Raw genomic sequence first — 21,122 nt, 5'->3', positions numbered from 1 at the left:
GCACTCGAGTCTCGATGTGTCGTTTTTATTATTTATTCATCTTTGCAAAATAATATACAGTCTTTTAAAAATCTTTTTTTTCATGTTAGGTTTAAGAAGCACCTATGGTTTACGGACATTATTTACAACAAAACACGGGTTCCCTGCTTATTAAAGGTCTCAAATAAAAATGTATAACAATGTCAAGTTATAATAACAAAACAAAAAAAAGCAAGATGCATACGTTCATTCATTGTTGGTTGACGCTAAAACATGAGGCGAGAACTAGATGTAAAACAGAACAATAACATTAATATGATAGCAATTAATATAGTACATTAATAAAAATATGGCCATATTTGATCCCTATTACACACCACGTCGCTGGTCAACAGCAGCCCCTGCTGGCGGAGCTCAGACCTGCAGTCTGCTTACTGAGGGGTACAGTTTATTGCATAACGGCAAGAAACGCTTCGGGGGCGGCGGCGTGTTCACAGGGCCGAACATTCTCGGTGAATTGTCCGAAGATAGTCTCTGGGCTCGGGTTTGAGAAACGCAATACATTGTCGAGAGTAACAGCTTCTCACTCATCAGATGGCTGCTGCGGCATCAGAGGGAACAGGGAAAAAATCCCAACAAACAAAACAAAATCAGAGAATTTCTGACGTATAATAAAATCTCCAAAACCTGGCTTAGCAAAATGTAAAGTCTGGATTCGATACTCATGGACTCTTCAATCTCTTAAGGGGGGGGGGGGGGGGGTAGTATAGTGGTTAGGGTGTTGGACTCCGAGTGTCCTTGAGCAAGACAATCATACCTGCTCCTCGACCGAATGTACCTGTGATTCACCGAGTCGCAAAGGATGAAAGCGTCTGCTGAAACGGCTGAAATCTAACATTTTGCCGTCCAACTCGGCTCATACTGTGGTTTGTTTAACGTGCTTTAGTGGCGTCTCCTCCACCACAAAAGCGTGTGATTGGTAAAACATCGCCATGACTGCAGTACGGTAACGTACGCAGTAGCCTCCGACCTCTGACCCTAACATCTATGGACGACCTCAGCGTTCCTCGACCCCCTCGTCTCCTTCCACCGAGGCAAACGCCTCGCCGCTCATCTCCCGAGGCGTCCTGCAGGCGACCAGCGCCGGAACAGACCTCATCGGAGCGTAACAAAAAAAACACTGAAATCAGAACTGGAGAAGGAACCCCATCAGGGTGGAGTGGAGGGGGGGAAACTGAGGTCGCCGCTGACCACCTCAGCCTGAATGGGACAGAGGTCACGTGAGCCAGCGACTGGCCAGCAGGTTTTACTGAAGAGCGTGGCGTTACTCCTCACACCCTCCCGTCCATCTGTCTGCCTGTCCCTCACAGACCGCTGTCCGTCCGTCCCACACACACCCCCCGTCCCCAGGTGAGGGCCGTCTCCCATCACAACCAATCGTCGATGCAACAAAAAGAGCGCAATGCCAAATTAGAACTGTTACCACGGCGACCGGTTGTCCTAAGTCACCGCCACAGGCCGGGGCTTCGGGGGTCGAAGGTCACCCTAACCATCTCGCTGTGAAGCGGGTCTACTGGCGTCACTGGTGTTGGAGGGTTCTGGGTTTGATTCCGATGACATCGTTGTGAAGACGCCCCACCCCCTGCTATAAAAAGCCGACTTATCAGTAAATAGTGGCCGGGCGCCATCCTGAATGACATCACGGCCACCCGGTGCCGTCGGCCAATGGGATCGTGGGTTCGGAGGGTGCGTGGTGAAGCCACGCTCCACCCGAGACACGCCTCTCTAATCTGCCTGGGGGGGCGGGGAGGAACGGTTTTCCAGCGGTGATGAGACACTGTCACAACATGGTGCGGATGATATGTGACGCGGGAAGAGTAAACAAGACTGAACGTGCTGGGAACCAGTTTGCGCTGGTTTTAGCGAAGGCCAAGCGAAGCTTCCGCGTCAGGCTGATGCACGCAGAAGCTGGTCCACCAGGCGACATGCACAACGCACGTGCTGTTCCCCACTGTGGTTCTACGTTCCTCACTGTGGTTCCACGTTCCCCACGGTGGTTCTACGTTCCCCACGGTGGTTCTACGTTCCCCACTGTGGTTCTACGTTCCTCACGGTGGTTCTATGTTCCTCACGGTAGTTCTACGTTCCTCACTGTGGTTCTACGTTCCCCACTGTGGTTCTACGTTCCTCACTGTGGTTCTCCGTTCTTCGACCATGCAAGCTGCTCAAACATCGAGAAGCTCCTGCTCTTAAATAGATTTTTTTACACAACATACATCTTTTCAAATTATATACATATATAGGCCACCTCTCTCTATTAAAAATAAAACTTCTTCATAGTATTATAAAATACCTGCGTTAGATAAAGAAACTCTTTTTTGCTTTGCTTAGCTATGGCTGTAAGTTCGACAGAAGTGCAGCGTGTGTACATTAGGGGGCGGGGTTAAGAGCTGTCCATCACAGTGTTTGGGGTTTAAAGGGGTATAACCACAACAGTAGATCATAAGAATGCTTTAGGGGATTTTTTGGTAGGTTCTAAGCTATGGGCTCTTACTTTGAAGGGGACTTGACTTTGGGAGGGGTTACATTGCCTGAGAATAAAGCACGGATTGTTTTAGCAACAACTGCATATGAATGTTTAGATTTATTCCTTAATATGACTCTATAATCCTCCATGGTAACGGGAAAATATCTTAGAACCAGCAAGGTCCGATAAAAAACATTTCTTCTTGAGTCATTTAAAACTCACTGAGCAACTTAAAAATATAGATATTTTTAGCAAAAATGGCTTCCTGCCTACAACTATCTCCAAGTCTACTTTGGTGGATCCGGACCTGACCAGAGCTAAAGGACCAAGGGTCTGAAACATCTGGACCCCCAGAGGACAGGACCAGGGGGGTATTCCAAACGTGTTCCACAAACTTAAAAGATCTGACGTGATCCTCTCACACCTTCTCTCTCATCTCCATTCTCTCCCTCTCATCCGCACTTCCATTCTCATCGCCACATCCTCTCATCCTCTCCTCATCCTCTCCTCCTCCTCTCACCCTCTCCTCCTCCTCTCATCCTCATCCTCTCATCCTCCTCTCCTCATCCTCTCCTCCTCTCCTCATCCTCTCCTCCTCTCCTCATCCTCTCATCCCATCCTCTCCTTCTCCTCTCATCCTCCTCTCTCATTCTCTCCTCATGCTCCTCATCCTCTCTTCATGCTCCTCATCCTCTTCTTCCTCTCCAGGATCCGGACGTCTTCATCCTCTCTTCTCCGCAGACATCAGGGTCCAGTAGCAACATTCTGAGGACCTGAGGGAAGCCAACACCAGGAGTTTCCCCGTTTGGAATGGAAGACTCATGTCCCCAGGGTGGGGGCTGGTCTGTCCCCAGGGTGGTGTCCTGGTCTGTCCCCAGGGTGGTGTCCTGGTCTGTCCCCAGGGTGGGGGCTGGTCTGTCCCCAGGGTGGTGTCCTGGTCTGTCCCCAGGGTGGTGTCCTGGTCTGTCCCCAGGGTGGGGGCTGGTCTGTCCCCAGGGTGGTGTCCTGGTCTGTCCCCAGGGTGGTGGGCTGGTCTGTCCCCAGGGTGGTGGGCTGGTCTGTCCCCAGGGTGGTGTCCTGGTCTGTCCCCAGGGTGGTGGGCTGGTCTGTCCCCAGGGTGGGGGCTGGTCTGTCCCCAGGGTGGTGTCCTGGTCTGTCCCCAGGGTGGTGGGCTGGTCTGTCCCCAGGGTGGTGTCCTGGTCTGTCCCCAGGGTGGGGGATGGTCTGTCCCCAGGGTGGTGGGCTGGTCTGTCCCCAGGGTGGTGGGCTGGTCTGTCCCCAGGGTGGTGGGCTGGTCTGTCCACAGGGTGGGGACTGTGGTGTCCTGGTCTGTCCCCGGGGGGGGGGGCTGTGGTGTCCTGGTCTGATGCTCATCTTCTGTTGGGGCGACTCGTCTGGAATCATTATAGTTGAGGAACTCCGGTCTGATTGGCCAGTGGTCCGTCTCCGTGTCGGATGTGTAAGCGCTCTGAACGTGTCCAACACGAGGTCGGTACAAAAAGGAAGTCCTTATAGTGGCTTCACATGGCAAATCTACCCAGCGGTTCGGAAGCCGGTTTAGCATTCTGTTAAGTGTCGTCAGCACACACGTGGGCGGGTCAAACCACCGCTCCGTTGAGTGACATGACCTGGCGTCATTATAAGCCAATCAGGATGCGGCGGTAGCAGGGTGAGCTCTTTGCGATAGCGTTCAGCGTGGGGTCGCGGGCTCACACAGAGCAGTCTCATGCCGTTTCTTCATGAGCATGCGGTTACAGGGTAATGCCGGAACTGGAACTGCCATCGGGGCTAGCCCACTCGGCTAGCCCTGCCCATAGCCCCGCCCCTTCTCCGGGACATTATCCCCTCCATGGATGGCGCTTTGATTGACAAGACAGGAGAGACGGACGCCTCCTCCCGATTGGCTGTCTCGTCTCTGGCACGGCCCCTTATGACCTCCAGAGTGTGCGAGTGGGTGCGTGTGCGTGTGTGTGTGTGTGTGTGTGTGTGTGTAGGTGTAGGTTTTGTCGTTTATGTGTGTTTGTTTAAGTGCGTGTTTGTGTGTTCGTGTGTGTGCGTGTTCCGGGGCCCGGGTCACTTGAGGCGGTCGGTCCTGAAGGAGTCCTCCACGGCCGGGTCGGCCAGCATGAGGTCTCCGTCCATCAGGTCCAGCCCCAGGTGGTCCAGGGAGAAGGGGTCCATCTCGAAGCCCGGCACGTGGGACAGGGCGCTGGTGATCTCCTTAGACAGGCCCGGAGGGGAGCCGCCTGGGGGGGGGAGACAGAGGGGTTCAGAGCCACAGACGGGTTCAGAGCCACAGACGGGTTCAGAGCCACAGACGGGTTCAAAGCCACAGACGGGTTCAGAGACAGAGGGGTTCAGAGCCACAGACGGGTTCAGAGCCACGGACGGGTTCAGAGCCACGGACGGGTTCAGAGCCACAGACGGGTTCAGAGCCAGAGAGGTTCAGAGCCACAGACGGGTTCAGAGCCACAGACGGGTTCAGAGCCACAGACGGGTTCAGACACATTCCGACCCTACAACGAGATGTAAGACGGGCAGAGACAGACGGACAGGCAGCTAGCTAGACGGACCGACAAACATATAACAAGGTAGACCAGCCCACCAGACAGACAGGCATGTACACAGACAGACAGACATACATGAATACCTGAATCCACACATGTACAGACAGACGGGTTCAGAGCCACGGACGGGTTCAGAGCCACAGATGGGTTCAGAGTCACAGACGGGTTCAGAGCCACGGACGGGTTCATAGCCACGGACGGGTTCAGAGCCACGGACGGGTTCAGAGCCACGGACGGGTTCAGAGCCACGGACGGGTTCAGAGCCACACACGGGTTCAGAGCCAGAGGGGTTCAGAGCCACAGACGGGTTCAGAGCCACAGACGGGTTCAGACACATTCCGACCCTTACAACGAGATGTATGACGGGCAGAGACAGACGGACAGGCAGCTAGCTAGACGGACCGACAGACATATAACAAGGTAGACCAGCCCACCAGACAGACAGGCATGTACACAGACAGACAGACAGACATACATGAATACCTGAATCCACACATGTACAGACAGACAGACAGAAGGACAGACGCAGACCAATGCATCCAGACGCATGGACAGACAGACTGACAAAGATATACAGACAGACATAGATGTACAGGCAGACAGAAATACACAAACAGGCAGACAGAGATAGAGACAGACATGTACAGACAGACAGACAGACAGACAGACAGACAGACATGTACAGACAGACAGACAGACAAACAGGCAGGCAGACAGAGATAGAGACAGACATGTACAGACAGACAGACAAACAGGCAGACAGAGATAGAGACAGACAGGCAGAAAGACAGACAGGCAGATAGACAGACAGACAGGCAGACAGAAATACACAGACAGACAGACAGACAGACAGACAGACAGACAGACAGAGATGTACAGGCAGACAGAAATACACAGACAGACAGACAGACAGACAGACAGACAGACAGACAGAGATGTACAGGCAGACAGAAATACACAGACAGACAGACAGACAGGCAGGCAGGCAGGCAGAGATACGGACAGACAGACAGACAGACAGACAGACAGACGGGCAGGCAGGCAGACAGGCAGAGAGACAGACAGGCAGGCAGACAGGCAGGCAGAGATACGGACAGACAGACAGACAGACAGGCAGGCAGGCAGGCAGGCAGGCAGGCAGACAGGCAGACAGGCAGACAGGCAGACAGGCAGGCAGACAGAGATACAGACAGACAGACAGACAGACAGAAAGACAGAGATGTACAGGCAGACAGAAATACACAGACAGACAGACAGACAGGCAGGCAGGCAGGCAGAGATACAGACAGACAGACAGACAGACAGACAGACGGGCAGGCAGGCAGACAGGCAGGCAGACAGGCAGAGAGACAGACAGGCAGGCAGGCAGACAGACAGACAGACAGACAGACAGACAGACAGACAGACAGACAGACAGACAGACAGACGGGCAGACGGGCAGGCAGGCAGACAGGTAGAGAGACAGACAGGCAGGCAGGCAGGCAGGCAGGCAGACAGGCAGACAGGCAGGCGGCCTCACCGGTCAGGATGATGTTGGGCACGGTGTGTTGGGGGTCCGAGGGGCCGTAGTTGTGGTTGTGGAGGTTGAGGAGCTGCTGCTGCTGTGGGCCCAGCTCCAGGAGGTCCAGGGACCCCTGGGGGGACGGGTACTGGCTCCGGTCCCCCAGGGCCCCGTCCACCAGGGACAGACCCTCCCCGGGACCCTCCATACCGAACTGGGGGGACACAACACACACTGGTACCTGGGACTGGGGGACTGTGTTGGTGTGTTTGTGTGTGTGTGTGTGTGACTGTGTAGGTGTGTGTGTGTGTGTGTAGGTGTGTGTGTGTTTGTAGGTGTGTGTGTGTGTGTGACTTTGTAGGTGTGTGTGTGTGTGTGTGACTTTGAAGGTGTGTGTGTGTGTGTGTGTGTGTGTGTGTAGGTGTGTGTGATTGTTTGTGTAGGTGTGTGTGACTGTGTGTGTGTAGGTGTGTGTGACTGTGTGTGTGTAGGTGTGTGTGTGTGTGTGTGTTTGTACCTGCTAGGGGTGTGAACGGTTACAAAAAATTGTAAACGGTTACACAACCCCTTTTTTTTTTCGTGTACACGGTTAACCGTTTTTTTAATCATTAATGATTTTTTTTTTTAAAGTGGACCGCAGTCGCGCTATAGGGGTTATTTGTTCATCAACACAGCGGACGCGCGAGAAGAATCATCGCAAAAAGAAAGTTTGTTTGACCGGTTGCCATGGTTATCTCTGTGTGGTTAATTTGCAGTTGCGGTGTTAATCAGGATGTTGTCAGCTTACTGTTTCATTAAACTGTAATCAGACAACTCGGTTATATGCTATAGACCCTAGAGTATCTGTGGGATAAAGGCTGGGACGAATTTCAAATTTTAAATATGTAAACTTTATGTTGAAAGTATAGACCGTCGCGATTCCCATTGAAACAATGGTGCGGTGATTTTTTTATTTTTTTTATGGTTTTAGTTTACTGATTTTTTCTATGATTTACTAAGCGGTTACACGTGTACATGTGTAGCCGTGCACACCCCTAGTACCTGCTGGCTGCCTCTCCCAGAGAGCTGGGCACTCAGGTAGGGGTCGTCCAGCAGAGAGTTGAACAGCGAGTCCTACAGAGTACAGAGAGTTAGGCAGGGTTCAACAGGGAGCTAGATAGAGAGTTAACTAAAGTAAATAGAGTTAAACAGAGTATCCTACAGAGTACAGAGAGTTAGGCAGGGTTCAACAGGGAGCTAGATAGAGAGTTAACTAAAGTAAATAGAGTTAAACAGAGTATCCTACAGAGTACAGAGTTAGACAGGGTTCAACAGGGAGCTAGATAGAGAGTTAAAACAAGTTAAAAAGAGTTCAACTCAGTTAAATAGAGTCAAACAGAGTATCATACAGAGTACAGAGAGTTAGACAGGGTTCAACAGGGAGCTAGATAGAGAGTTAACTAAAGTAAATAGAGTTAACAGAGTATCATACAGAGTACAGAGTTAGACAGGGTTCAACAGGGAGCTAGATAGAGAGTTAAACTCAGTTAAACAGGGAGTTAGATAGAGTTTTAAACCAAGTTAAATAGAGTTAAACTTGGATAAATATAGTTAAACTCAGTTAAATAAAGTTAAATAGAGAGTTAAACTCAGTTAAATATAATTAAATAGAGAGTTAAACTCAGTTAAATAGAGAGTTAGACAGATAGTTAGACAGAGACTTAGTCACAGTTATACAGTGAGATAGGACAGACTTAAACTTAGACTAAAACACAGCGTTAGAAACAAGATATTCTGTCCATATTAAAATATATATATGAACATAAGATGGCTAACAGCATAACCTTGTTTAGAATAATAGATGATTGTGACAGTGTCAGTATGTATTGATGTTCTCTGATTTGCAAAGTAACCTCACCTGCACTAGATCTGAGTTATGAATCAGTGGGTTTAACCCCCACTCCCCCCCATGAGCAGAAAACACAACTCATCCTCTACTACCTTTCCGGTGCTAAGAATAGAGGAGCCGTTTCTATGTAATTCTGCAGAAACATTTTGGGGGGTTTCCAAAGGTTAGTGAAACAGCCCTATTTCTGCTGACTTCCTGTTAGTCTCTTGGGCGTACGATCCACCTCATCTCTAGTCTAGTTCACCTGGTTACTTTACCTCCTCTGTAGTCGGCCACCTGATTTATCTTCGCAAGACCGGGTCCTTATCTCTAATCTTAAACCACTGACAGTGAATTCAGACACATGATATTCAGGAGCAGGCAGCTCAACATGTGGACTGTGGGGACATTGGGACTGGGAGTCAAACGCCCACCACTGGAAAACCTGCCGTTACAATAACCTGGGTCTTAAGTTGAGTCCCCAGTGTGTGTTTAAGGTTTTATACTGACCAGGTGATTGTATTTTTATGTGTTTATTATAGCGACCAGGTGTGTGTCTATATGTGTATGACAGAGACCAGGTGTGTGTATTTAGGTCTTTATGTGTGTATTTAGGTCTGTATGTGTGTATACAGGTCTGTATGTATATAATAGGTCAGTATGTGTGTATTATAGGTCTGTATGTGTGTATATCCAGGTCTGTATGTGTGTATAATAGGTCTGTATGTGTGTATCTGGGTCTGTATGTGTGTATTATAGGTCTGTATGTGTGTATCTGGGTCTGTATGCGTGTATCGAGGTCTGTATGTGTGTATCTAGGCCTGTATGTTTGTTATAGAGGTCAGGTGTGTGTATGTGTGTATCTTGGTCTGTATGTGTGTATTAGAAGTCAGTATATGTGTATAGGTACAGACCTATGCATACATACAGACCTAGATACACAAATAGATGTGTGTATCTAGGTCTATATAGGTCTGTATGTGTGTATCTAGGTCTATATGTGTGTATCTAGGTCTATATGTGTGTATCTAGGTCTATATGTGTGTATCTAGGTCTGTATGTGTGTATCTAGGTCTATATGTTTGTATCTAGGTCTATATAAGTCTGTATGTGTGTATCTAGGTCTATATGTGTGTATCTAGGTCTATATGTGTGTATCTAGGTCTATATGTGTGTATCTAGGTCTATATGTGTGTATCTAGGTCTGTGTGTGTATCTAGGTCTGTATGTGTGTATCTAGGTCTATATGTGTGTATCTAGGTCTATATAGGTCTGTATGTGTGTATCTAGATCTATATGTGTGTATCTAGGTCTATACTTGTGTATCTAGGTCTGCATGTGTGTTCTAGCAGCCGGTTCTGTCAGCACGTACGTTGTAGAGTCCCAGCTCGGAGGTGATGGAGTGGTTGAGCTGCTGCAGTTGCATCAGCCCGCTGGGTCTCTGGGGGTCCGAGTGGCCCCCAAGGGACTGATCACACTGCTCCTGCTGGGTCTCGCTCTTTATCAGCGGGGTGCTGGGGGCGTCCAGGGGCCCGCTGGCCGGTCTCTGCTGCTGGAGGAGGGACAGGGACACGATGGTGAGTGTAAGGCCATGAAATACCCAACTAAGAGGTGGCAAAACATGACAAGCTCGCTGCTGCAAACATCCTCCTGGTCGCTGGCAGCTATCAACGAGCCACCTCAGAGTAACATCACAAGAGGACTTGTGCACCTCTGCAGATTTGAGTATTACACCGCTAGAAGTATTACGTTACTATTTTAGGAAGCACTTTGCTGACGGGGCCCCCAGACACTTTCACTATTTAAGATGGTTAAATCTAGACCATGAAATACGGTCGGTCTCAGCCTCCCTTGCAGGTCGCCGTGGTAGCGTAAGAGAACCAGCTTACTGTTCCAAAGCGCTGCTGCAGCTGGAGCTGCTGGTTGGTGGCATTTCGCAGGTTCTGGAGCTGAAGGTTCTGCTGCTGCTGCTGCTGCTGTTGTTGATGTTGTTGTTGCTGCTGATCCTGTTGTTGTTGTTGTTGTTGTTGTTGATGCTGCTGCTGTTGTTGCTGTTGCTGTTGTTGCTGTTGTTGTTGTTGTTGTTGTTGTTGATGCTGCTGCTGCTGCTGCTGTTGCTGTTGCTGTTGTTGTTGTTGTTGTTGTTGTTGTTGTTGTTGTTGTTGTTGTTGCTGCTGCTGCTGATACTGGTGTTGGTGGTGGAGGTGCTGCTGCCCGGGGGAGGAGTTGGGCCGGTTTTGCTGCTGGAGCCGGTGCATCTGGGTGAGGTGGGGGTTCTGCTGACCCAGGGCGGAGGAGGAGGAGGAGGAGGAGGAGGAGGAGGAGGAGGGGGGAGGAGGCTGCTGGCTGCTGGGGGGAACACAGCCGCCCTGGTTCTGCTGGGCGTGGTGGTTCTGCTGGGCGTGGTGGTTCTGCTGGGCGTGGTGGTTCTGCTGGGGGTGGTGGTTCTGGTGGAGCTGCTGGTTGAAGGGGTAGGGGGGTAGCCGCTGGTCCAGGGGCAGCTTGCTGGTGTCCAGAGGGACTCCCTGGGGGAGGGGAGGGGGAGGTTAAACAAGGCAGCCGACCCCCAGAGGAGGCAGCGGCACGTATGGTGGAACTGAGCCCCTGACACCATGACAGCCCTGCCTGAGAGTGAGGGAGTGAGTGAGTGAGTGAGTGAGTGAGTGAGTGAGAGTGAGAGTGTGAGAGTGTGAGTGAAAGTGTGTGAGTGAAGGTGTTAGAGTGTGTGAGTGAGTGAGTATGAGAGTTAGTGAGTTTGAGAGTGTGAGAGGGAGAGTGAGAGTGAAAGTGTGAGAGTTAGAGTGTGAGAGGGAGTGAGTTTGAGTGAGAATGAAAGGGTGAGAGTTGGAGTGAAAGTGTGAGAGTGAGAGAGTGGGAGTGACAGTGTGAGTATAAGTGAGCGAGAGTGAAGGTGAGGGTGAGAGTGAGTCAGAGTGAGGGTGAGGGTGTGTTACCTGTGTGATGGAGGACAGCGTGGGGGAGATGGTGGGGGAGAACTGTTTGGAGGGGTGCCTCCGTCCTTCCCCCCCCATGGGCAGGATGAGCGGCGACAGCTGGGCCCGTCTCCGCGGCGACGTGCTGAGTGGCGGCTGCCCCTGGCCACTCAGGAGCGGCGAGTAGGAGGAGCCACAGGAGCTGGCCCCGCCCACGGCGCTGCTGTAGCTGGGGTTGCTACTGGCGACCGACTGGCCGCTCAGGGAGGAGTTGCTGAGGGAGGAGTGCAGCGATTGGCTGCTGAGGGAGGAGGGCAGCGAGGGGGAGGAGCACAGCGAGGACTGCAGGGAGGGGTTGCTAAGCGACGAGTGCAGGGAGGTGGAGCTTAGGGAGCTGGGGAAGGAGTGGCTGCTGAGAGACGATTGGATGTTGGGGTTGCTTAGCGACGAGTGCAGGGAGGGGTGACTCAGCGTGCTCTGGAGGGACGCCAGGAGACCTGGGGGGGGGGGGGGAGACACCGGTCAGATCCCGCCAGGGAGGGGGCTGAACGAAACGCATTTAGAATTCAATCACTGAAATAAAACATGGCTCATGTCCGTCTCTCTCTCCCTCAGCGTAGCTCTCGGTTTCTCCAGGCGAGGGAGAAGGACAAGGACATCTGCCCTGGTCTTTCTGAGATTTACTCAGAAAGACATAACACACACACACACACACACACACACACACACACACACACACACACACACACACACACACACACACACACACACACACACACACACACACACACACACACACACACACACTGCTTGTTTTGTTGTTGTGGTTAGACAGAGCATCCTTCAAGCAGGCCTCCGTAACCTAGCAACCACCTCTTGCTGGAGGAGGTGAGTGTCACACGACCTCCATCTCCCAGGTCAACAGAGCAGCGATGCATCCAACCCGCTAAATGCACACATGTCGGAGTGTCCGTGCTTCACTGTCATAGAGCAGTTAACCGAGCACATAAGAGCCCTGTGAAATCTGGTTTATCAAATTCCGTATTTTCCCCCCCAAATTCTGTGTTTTAGGATTTGTGTCCCCTAATGGCATCATCAGCAACAGTGTCTACTATTGTTAATTAATACAAAGTCAACATTTAAACAAGTTATAACAGTACATTTTTTAAACATCGCAGAAATCATAGGGCCCACCTCTACCTGGGGGTGTGAACGGAAGTCGGAACAAGCCCACGATTATACGAAAACGTGGGCTTGACGTTTATACAAAACCACAACAAATATAGACATTACACAGTCATGGTGGCAGCGCATGCACACACACACACACACACACACACACACACACACACACACTAGGGCTGGGCCATTTGGACTAAAAATAATTAACAATGTTTAAAAAAAGCAAAATTAGGTTGCCACAGACTTTAGGCAAACTGTAAGCACTCAAAACATTTATTTTCTTCCATAATCGATTTTTTTATAGATTATTGACCATAAATTCGAATTACGATTAAAAATCGATTAATCGCCCAGCTCTAACACACACCCCTCCCCCCCACCCGCCCACCCTACCAGGGGAGTGCTGGTGGAAGGCGTGCCCGGCGCCGTGGGCGGGGTTGATGCCCAGGTGGTTGAGGGTGGAGGCCAGGCTGCCGGTGCTGCTGCCCCCGCTGAGGGAGGCCGACCCGGGGTAGCCCGGCTCGTCGTGGTCCAGGGGCGTGGGCAGCGGCGAGGGGAAGTGCAGGCTGGACAGGTCGGGCAGGGACCCCCCCCGTGTTGAGGGCCGGAGGGGGCAGGTGGGCCGTGGTGGAGGAGGGCTGCTCCGGGGAGGGGAAGATACTGGGGGGGAGGGTGGGGGGGAGAGGAGGGGGGGAGAGGGGAGAGGGGAGAGGAGGAGGGGAGAGGAGGGGAGAGGGGAGGGTAGGGGGGGAGAGGAGGGGGGGAGAGGGGGGGAGAGGAGGAGGGGAGGGGAGAGGAGGGGAGAGGGAGGGGGGAGAGGAGGGGGAGAGGGTGGGGGGGGAGGGTAGGGGGGAGAGGAGGGGGGGAGAGGGGGGGAGAGGGGGGGGGAGGGTAGGGGGGGAGAGGGGGGGAGGAGGGGGGGAGAGGGAGGAGGGGAGAGGAGGGGGGGGAGAGGGAGGAGGGGAGGGTAGGGGGGGAGGGAGGGGGGGGAGAGGGGAGAGGGGAGAGGAGGGGGGGAGGAGGGGGGGAGAGGAGAGAGGGGGGGAGAGGGTGGGGGGAGGGAGGAGGGGAGAGGGAAGAGGGGAGAGGAGGGGGGGAGGAGAGGGGGGAGGAGAGAGGAGGGGGGAGAGGGGGGGGAGGGAGGAGGGGAGAGGAGGGGGGGAGAGGAGGGGGGGAGAGGTGGGGGGGAGAGGTGGGGGGGAGGGAGGGGGGAGAGGGAGGAGGGGAGAGGAGGGGGGGAGAGGGGGGGAGGGAGGGGGGAGAGGAGGGGGGGAGGGGGAGAGGAGAGAGGGGGGGAGAGGAGGGGGGGAGTGAGTGAGTGAGTGAGTGAGTGAGTGAGTGAGTGAGTGAGTGAGTGGGTGAGTGAGTGGGTGAGTGAGTGAGTGAGTGAGTGAGTGAGTGGGTGAGTGAGTGGGTGAGTGAGTCTCTTACTTGATACCAGGAACTTCGCAGGACTTGGGTCGTGACGACAGCATTGGCAACTAAACAGGAGAAGATAAACACTGTGAGTTCATTAAAACTCACAATACCAAGAATGTAGGCAGACAGGTAGCGGGACAGACAGGCAGAGAGACAGACGGCCAGAGAGTCAGCTAGACATATAGATATAGAGAAGGTAGAGACAATTTGAGACAGACTGGTTGTGGGCAAAGTAGTGAGACAGACAGGTAGAGAGACAGACAGGTAGAGAGACAGAGGGACACACAGGTAAAGAGACAGACAGGCAGAGAGACAGACAGGTGAGACGCTTACCTTCTTGGAGTCCCAGGGCTTGAGCAGCTTCCCTTCGTCCAGAACGTTCTCCTCGATTGGCGGGACGGGGTACGGGAACACTGAGGGGACAAACAGCGCGGGTCAAGATGGCCGACCATGACACAGAAGGAGATCTCACTCAGACCATCTGACCACAACCTCTCCGTCCCCCGCACCAGACTTTCTACCCTGGGTGGCAGGTCTTTCAGCGCCGTGGGCCCTCTCCCCCCCAACTCTGGAACTCCCTAGCTCAATCTGTCCGTGAATGTCCCTCCTTTGCGCACTTTAAAGCTCATCTCAGGACCTTTCTGTTCCAAGAACATTTGGGCTCCTCTAGCACCACTGCATAGACCCTCCGCGTAAAAGATTTAGTTTTATTTGTGTTGTTGTGCTGTCTTGTTCTGTGTAAACACTGTAAAGCGACCCTGAGTACGAGAAAGGCGCTGTATAAAACAAACGCATGGATTAATTAATTATAAAAACAAACACGGCCCTACGTACTTCTCCGCCCCTCGCCCTCCGGCTGCCCTGCCCGGCGAGGGCCCTGGGGGGGGAGGCTGTGGCCGGAGGAGAAGGGGTCCCCCAAGGGGGGGTTCATCACACTGGTGTGGAGCGCAGAGTCAGAGTTGGTCCTGGAGAGGGGCGAGAGACATCCACACAGCATGAGAGAGAGAGAGAGAGAGAGAGAGAACAGAGAGAGAGAACAGAGAGAGAGTTCAAAGAGAGAGAGAGTCAGAAAGAGAGAGCAAAGCAGAGAGAACGCACACAGAGAGAGAGAGAGAACAGAGAGAGAGAACAGAGAGAGAGTTCAAAGAGAGAGAGAGTCAGAAAGAGAGAGCGAGTCAGAAAGAGAGAGCAAAGCAGAGAGAACGCACACAGAGAGAGAGAGAGAAAGAGAGCAATGGGAGGGCGAGGGAGACAACAAGAGAGAGAAACAAAGGAAGAGAGAAATAGAGGTACGGGCAATTACACAGTGATCGCACTGCATCGATGACAAACCAATGAGAAGTTCAGGTTGAGAAAAAGAAAAGTCCTACCATCTCCTGGACTGGGCCGGCAAATCCCTCACTACTGGTCTAGTATGTCAGCAGTTTGTGGAGCTACCACGCTAGCCAGTTAGCTCACAGTTACAGAGCGAACAGATGCAAAATGTGGTTGGGCTCGACTGGCTCGGTTATCAGCGCCTATCAGAGTTCTGTGTGTTTGTATATATGCAAGCAGATATATTTTATAGCTCAATATCAGTTGTTTAAAATAAAATGGGAGTCCTTCCTATACACAAGACAACATTTCAAACCAGCGACAGCACAGGTCTCAACCAGCCTGCCTTCTCAAGGTGCTGCTTTCCAGAGACCTGGTGCTGAAACCAATCAGCCGTTCAGCGCCATCTGATCTACAGAGACCTACAGCGGGTTCTAGATGAACCTCGTTCGGAAGCAGGCAGGGGAGAGGGCATCTTGTCCTAGGAGGCCCACAGGAAGACCGCAGACATCGAGCCCAGACCCTTGTGACTGGAGGTGACAAGGTTCCCCTAACTACGACACTACCCCGTCCTCACAGCTCAACGACCTGAGTGAAACACCGCTATGTGGTAGACCATCTACCACAGACCAGCTTCTACAAAACAAAGGGACTGACAATCAGAAGACCCAGACGGATGGACGGCTCAGGAAAAGGCAGGCAGGAAGTTCCTTGTTTGCCCGTCCGAATTGATAGTTGTGTGTCGAGGGCTTCTCAGAGTCTTCAACATTTAAACGTAGACTCCAGTGGGGATTTTAAGGCCATGTTTCTTGAGGAACATACTAGAAGAATAGCAATGTGACGTAGCCAATATACTGTTGTGGAAAGGAGAGGGGAAAAAGGAAAGGAGAGAGAACGAGAGAAGGGAAGAGAAGAGAAGAGAAGAGGAGAGGAGAGGAGAGGGGGAGTTCACCTGTTGAGTGCGGTAGTGGGGAGACGAAACAAATGGCTTCTATCCCCGGGAAAGTTTCCACACCAGTTCCTTTCATGAGCCACAGACACAATGAGCATGGTTACCTTCTCTCCTTCACCAGGAGGAGGAGGAGGAGGAGGAGGAGGAGGAGGAGGAGGAAGGGGAATCGAGACCACAAGCCAAAAGGAGCAGGAATGGAAGGCACGAGTGGAGCCGGTTTGAACAGACGGAGCGTGCGTGCGCGTGTGTGTGTGTGCGTGTGTGTGCGTGATATAACAGGGTGCGTTTGTTTCCAAACTCAGCAGCTTCCTCTGGCATATTTACAGGCCACTTCATCTCAGAGACGGCCAATCCTGCGAGACTGACCTACTAAATCAAAGCCTTCTGCTGACACACACACACACACACACACACACACACACACACACACACACACACACACACACACACACACACACACACAAACACTTGGTGTGATTGATTGTGCTGTGGAAGCATTATACTACTTCCTGTTTCTCTTGGCCAATCACTGACGCTGATGATGTCATGTGATTAGTGACAATTTACAGCCAATTCCCTGTCCAATGAGAGAGCTGTAGGTATGGTAACGGCCGATCAACTAACCTGCATTTAGAAATCCCCAGATGTTTCTGCTGGTCTCTACTAACTCAGACTTGTAGCTCAATACCTAAATGGAACCTGTCTTTAAACAAATCCCTACACATCTAGCATCTGACCTAGATCCCAAACCTACGCAGACAGAACCATTGCTGATGAATCAAGGGAATAACCTCCGGTGGCTGACTCACCTATCCGGAATCACTGCCTGGTTCGTTAGAATCGGTCTCCTAGTAACTAGTCTGATAAAAAGTGAGGTCATGTCTCGTGCTATAACCACACCCATGAGGCACGCATGTGTCTGCTAGGGTTTGTGTGTGTGTGTGTGTGTGTGTGTGTGTGTGTGTGTGTGTGTGTGTCAGTTTTCATTCATGCGTGTGCATCTGTGTGTAAGTGCTTGCGTCCGCGCGTACTGGGAAGGTGTGTGTGTGTTTATACACGGTTCGCGTGTGTGTCCTTCTTCATTCATGTTTGTTTGCATCTGTGTGTGTGCTTGTGTCTGTGTGTGTGTGTTCATGTTGGAAGTGTAAAGCCAGGGTTTAGTAAATGTGATGCTATTAGTATTATAAGCCAGGAGGCCCATCAGAGGGCAGCAGTCCAGAGGAATGATTGACAAGAAGAGAAAGGAGACGGAAAACCAAGAACTGCTCCTAGTGCGAGTAAGGTAGCAACGCTAATAAGACAGCATCACGCTAATGCTAAAACCATGTAATGCTATCGTTAGCATGCAGGCGTACCGTCATAGCAATAGAAGCTAACTACTCTATCACAAACTAATGCTATGGTTTGCATGCAGAAGCATTAGCATTAGCCACGTGGAGGACGTCGGAAAGCCATGTTTAATGTGTGAACGTTTTTCAAGAAATAAACAGCTTGGTTAAAAGTTTGAACAAAAACTATGTTTAGTGAAACTCTAGAGGCGGGAGTTTCAACAACATCTGTGTTGTTGCGCTGGTTTAGAGGCGTTGTGGCGGAGGCTTTCAGAGAGAAGAGAGAGGACAGCTGGAGGGAACAGGCATCTCTGTGGATACCCACGTTTCCATGGAGACCACTCGGGAGTTGGGGTCCTGACTCTTACCTTCTCCAGCTGGGGTCAGGGGGCAGGGACAGGTAGGGGGGGTTATACGCCGAGTTGTCCATCTGAGCATGCGATTGGTCAAGGCAACAACAGCAGGAAGTGATGACATCAAACTCACTTTAAAATTAATCATCAATCATGTAATTTGGGACATTTACATCTAATTGATATATTCTTTATCAAAATTGTGTCAAATATCTATAGCTCATTAGTAAGCAATTAACCGTGACCCTGGTATGCAAAACAGAGAGCCCAAGTTGGCTCCTGAACCTCAGGTTGGGCACCATGGGCTGCGTGTTCCGCAGCAGCCGATTGGCTGACTGAAGGATACTTGTCGGTTGCGGTACGGTCGTACCGGGGACACGAAGCGGCGGTCCCGCTGCACCCGTTCCACCAGGCCGTGGTGCCGGGTGGAGCGACTGGACTCCAGGGTGGAGGAGAACGAGCCCTTGGAGAAAGACACAGAGAGAGAGAGAGAGAGAGAGAGAGAGAGAGAGAGAGAGAGAGAGAGAGAGAGAGAGAGAGAGAGAGAGAGAGAGAGAGAGAGAGAGAGAGAGAGAGAGAGAGAGAGAGAGAGAGAGAGAGAAGAGAGGGAGGAGAGAGAGAGAGAGGAGGAAAGAGAGCGAGAGAGAGAGAGAGAGAGAGAGAGAGGAGGAAAGAGAGAGAGCGAGAGAGAGAGAGAGAGAGAGAGAGAGACCGCGAAATAGGAGCAGAGGAAAGGGGAAGAAGGAAAGAGCGATAGCCAGTAAAGTAGAAAGTAAACGAGAAAGAGAAGAGTTATTGATAAGATGAGGCATCTCTGTTGTTATTCACATACATTGTCCATGAAAGCCCATGTCCCGCCCCCCATGTCAGTAGCTGAGAGGGGTGGCCTATGGGAGGGGTAGGGTCTGTTACCTGGAAGTCCTGGTGGTTCCGTCCGATCTGGTTGACGTCAGGCAGAGAGCCTCCGTAATACGGTCCCTGGTTTCTGGCCAGGCGCTTCTGGGCCTGGAGCTGAGCAGAGGGGAGGGATGGATGAATGAATGAATGAATGAATTAATTAATTAATGAATGAATACATGGAGAAATAAGAAACAGACGATGAGACATGATCAATGAAGCAATGATACAACGCTTGCTTCATTGATCATGCCCCCCCCCCCCCCACATATCCACCCACACCCCTCCCGGTTGCTATTAGCTGATTGGATTGCATTGCTGCAGTGAAACACTCAGCCTGCATGCCTCCCAGCAGGCATGTGTTTGCGCGCGGTGGGTGTGTCCGTGTTTATTGCCCCATTCATTTCATAAATACAACGTATTGTGCCTCTATTAATAGAGCCACAAGAACTACACGTTGGCATTTCCATTGTACCGACGTGCCTTGGGCGACGCACTATTAAAACCAGACCAAACACCACAACACCACGTCTAAATTGAAGTGTGTGATTATAAAGACTGACAGACACACAGCTATGGGACTGATTAAGCAGGCCAGGGTCGCTGTCATGTACACATAACAACATAACATGACCATTAAGTGTACTCTCAATACATTATAGTATTAAAGAACTGTTTTACAGAAGTGGACATTGGCTTGATCCAACACAACCATACGAAAAAACACTGACGCGATAAAATATTATTGTTGAATTTGTTGAAAAGATAAATACTGATATTGATGCGGTACCGGAAGAAAATCATACTTCACAGTGCCCAAGTGAAGGTCCCGTTTACACGCCGAAAACATGTCTGGAACGTGCCTGTCTATAATGAGTGTTTCTGTGTGTGTTGGAAGGGTCTGAATAGAATTCCGTGAGGAGACACAATTTACAGGGTGGGTGGGGAGAGACCCCAGTTAATAGAGGTACGAAAGTGGGTGGGTGACACACAAACGCACACACTGGCTGGGACTTGTATTTTGTGGCCAGCTCTTTAATGAATCTGCCGCCTCTACCCAACATCTAACACGAGACATTTAATCTGGAACTTTTCACCCCTGAGTGATATCGAAACATTTATTTTTGTGATGTTGTTTTAAACAAGCAGACAGGCCAACGTGGGAGGCCGGGCCTAGCCCAGCAGAGGAATCCGAATCAAACAAGTCCAAATTAACAGCTGCATCGAACTGATTTGAGGCGTCTGTGACTTAATGGTTAGTTATAAAGGTCATAACCGCCACCTTTACATTCCCGCAGGTACCCCGCTTTCTCCTAAACAGGGAACACATCCACATCCAATTAAAGATGTAATTCGTGTTATCATGATGCATTAGATATAATAAAGGTTATTATGGAGTTATGGGCAGTTCAACTCTCTGAAGTATAAGATTTCATAACATTCAACGTGTGTGTGATAAATCAACTGCATGCAACCCCATCCAACTCTTAGAACTACTCCTCTCCAAAAGTGACTTCATCCAGAGGGACCCACAGTGAACCCGAACTGATGTGGTTAGCCTCCCGATGAGGACACACACCGATGCTGCTGGTGTTGATAAAGACTAAAGGCTGTCTAACCAGGCTAGCTCTGAACTTCACCCAAACACGTCCACCAAAGTCACATCGTTTAACACACAAACCTCCACCTAAACACCTTAACATCTCCGTCCCTGTCAGCTCCCTAAAAAGTCCTCGGTAGGTGAGCTGTTCGTGCGGACCGGTGACTTTAATCTACATTACGCGGAGCACTTGGAGGCTAGCGCTGGAAGCGCGGATGACAGCAGACCGTAAACAAGCCAGGCTAGTAGCCGCTAGTTAGCCGCTAGTTAGCACTAGCCGGCTAACAGCGGAGAGGAAACGGGACAAGCTGACTTTTATCCACCCCGTGGTTATTCACTAAACTCCGGGCCGACATCAGAGGAGCTGCCGGCTGTGAGAATACCCGCACACCGCCATGTAGGGGCCGTTATTCGGGGTTACAAAACTCCCAAGGCCTCCGCTCCCACTAAGCGGCTCTCCTCCTCCTCCTCCTGCCGTCTCAGAGTGCGCCTTACCCGGGTGGAGGAGATGTCCATCATGACCTCCTGGAAGGCGGCCGTCTCCTCTGCTTGGCGCTGTGTGTGGAGCGCTATCTTCTCGCTGAACTTTCGGGGGTTGGAAGCCCCGGACCCAGCACCCGGAGCGGAGCCGGGACCGGGTCCGCAACCGCCTGCACCCGACGCAGACATCTTTACCGAACGGACGGGGACGGCTTGACGTAGT

The 21,122-nt window shown here is 51.4% G+C and overlaps 1 protein-coding gene across 1 annotated transcript; it reads right to left on the bottom strand.

Moving 5' to 3' along the window:
• Positions 1–17: 17 nt before the first annotated feature.
• On the bottom strand, positions 18–21,117 carry LOC307073040 (CREB-regulated transcription coactivator 2). Its single transcript, XM_079732711.1, is given in 16 exon segments — positions 18–4,752; positions 6,593–6,788; positions 7,616–7,687; positions 9,814–9,993; positions 10,331–10,966; positions 11,396–11,871; positions 12,950–13,148; positions 13,150–13,216; positions 13,988–14,037; positions 14,309–14,388; positions 14,810–14,940; positions 16,242–16,310; positions 17,938–17,999; positions 18,269–18,385; positions 18,835–18,933; positions 20,915–21,117. Coding segments are annotated over 16 exon segments (2,781 nt in total). The 5' UTR covers positions 21,089–21,117; the 3' UTR covers positions 18–4,579.
• Between the last annotated feature and the right edge of the window lie 5 nt (positions 21,118–21,122).

The sequence above is a fragment of the Pollachius pollachius genome (genome assembly GCF_949987615.1).
Source record: "Pollachius pollachius genome assembly, chromosome: 1".
Classification (NCBI taxonomy): domain Eukaryota; kingdom Metazoa; phylum Chordata; class Actinopteri; order Gadiformes; family Gadidae; genus Pollachius; species Pollachius pollachius.
Note: the sequence above shows the minus strand (reverse complement) of the source record. Positions and strands in the feature narration are given on the sequence as shown.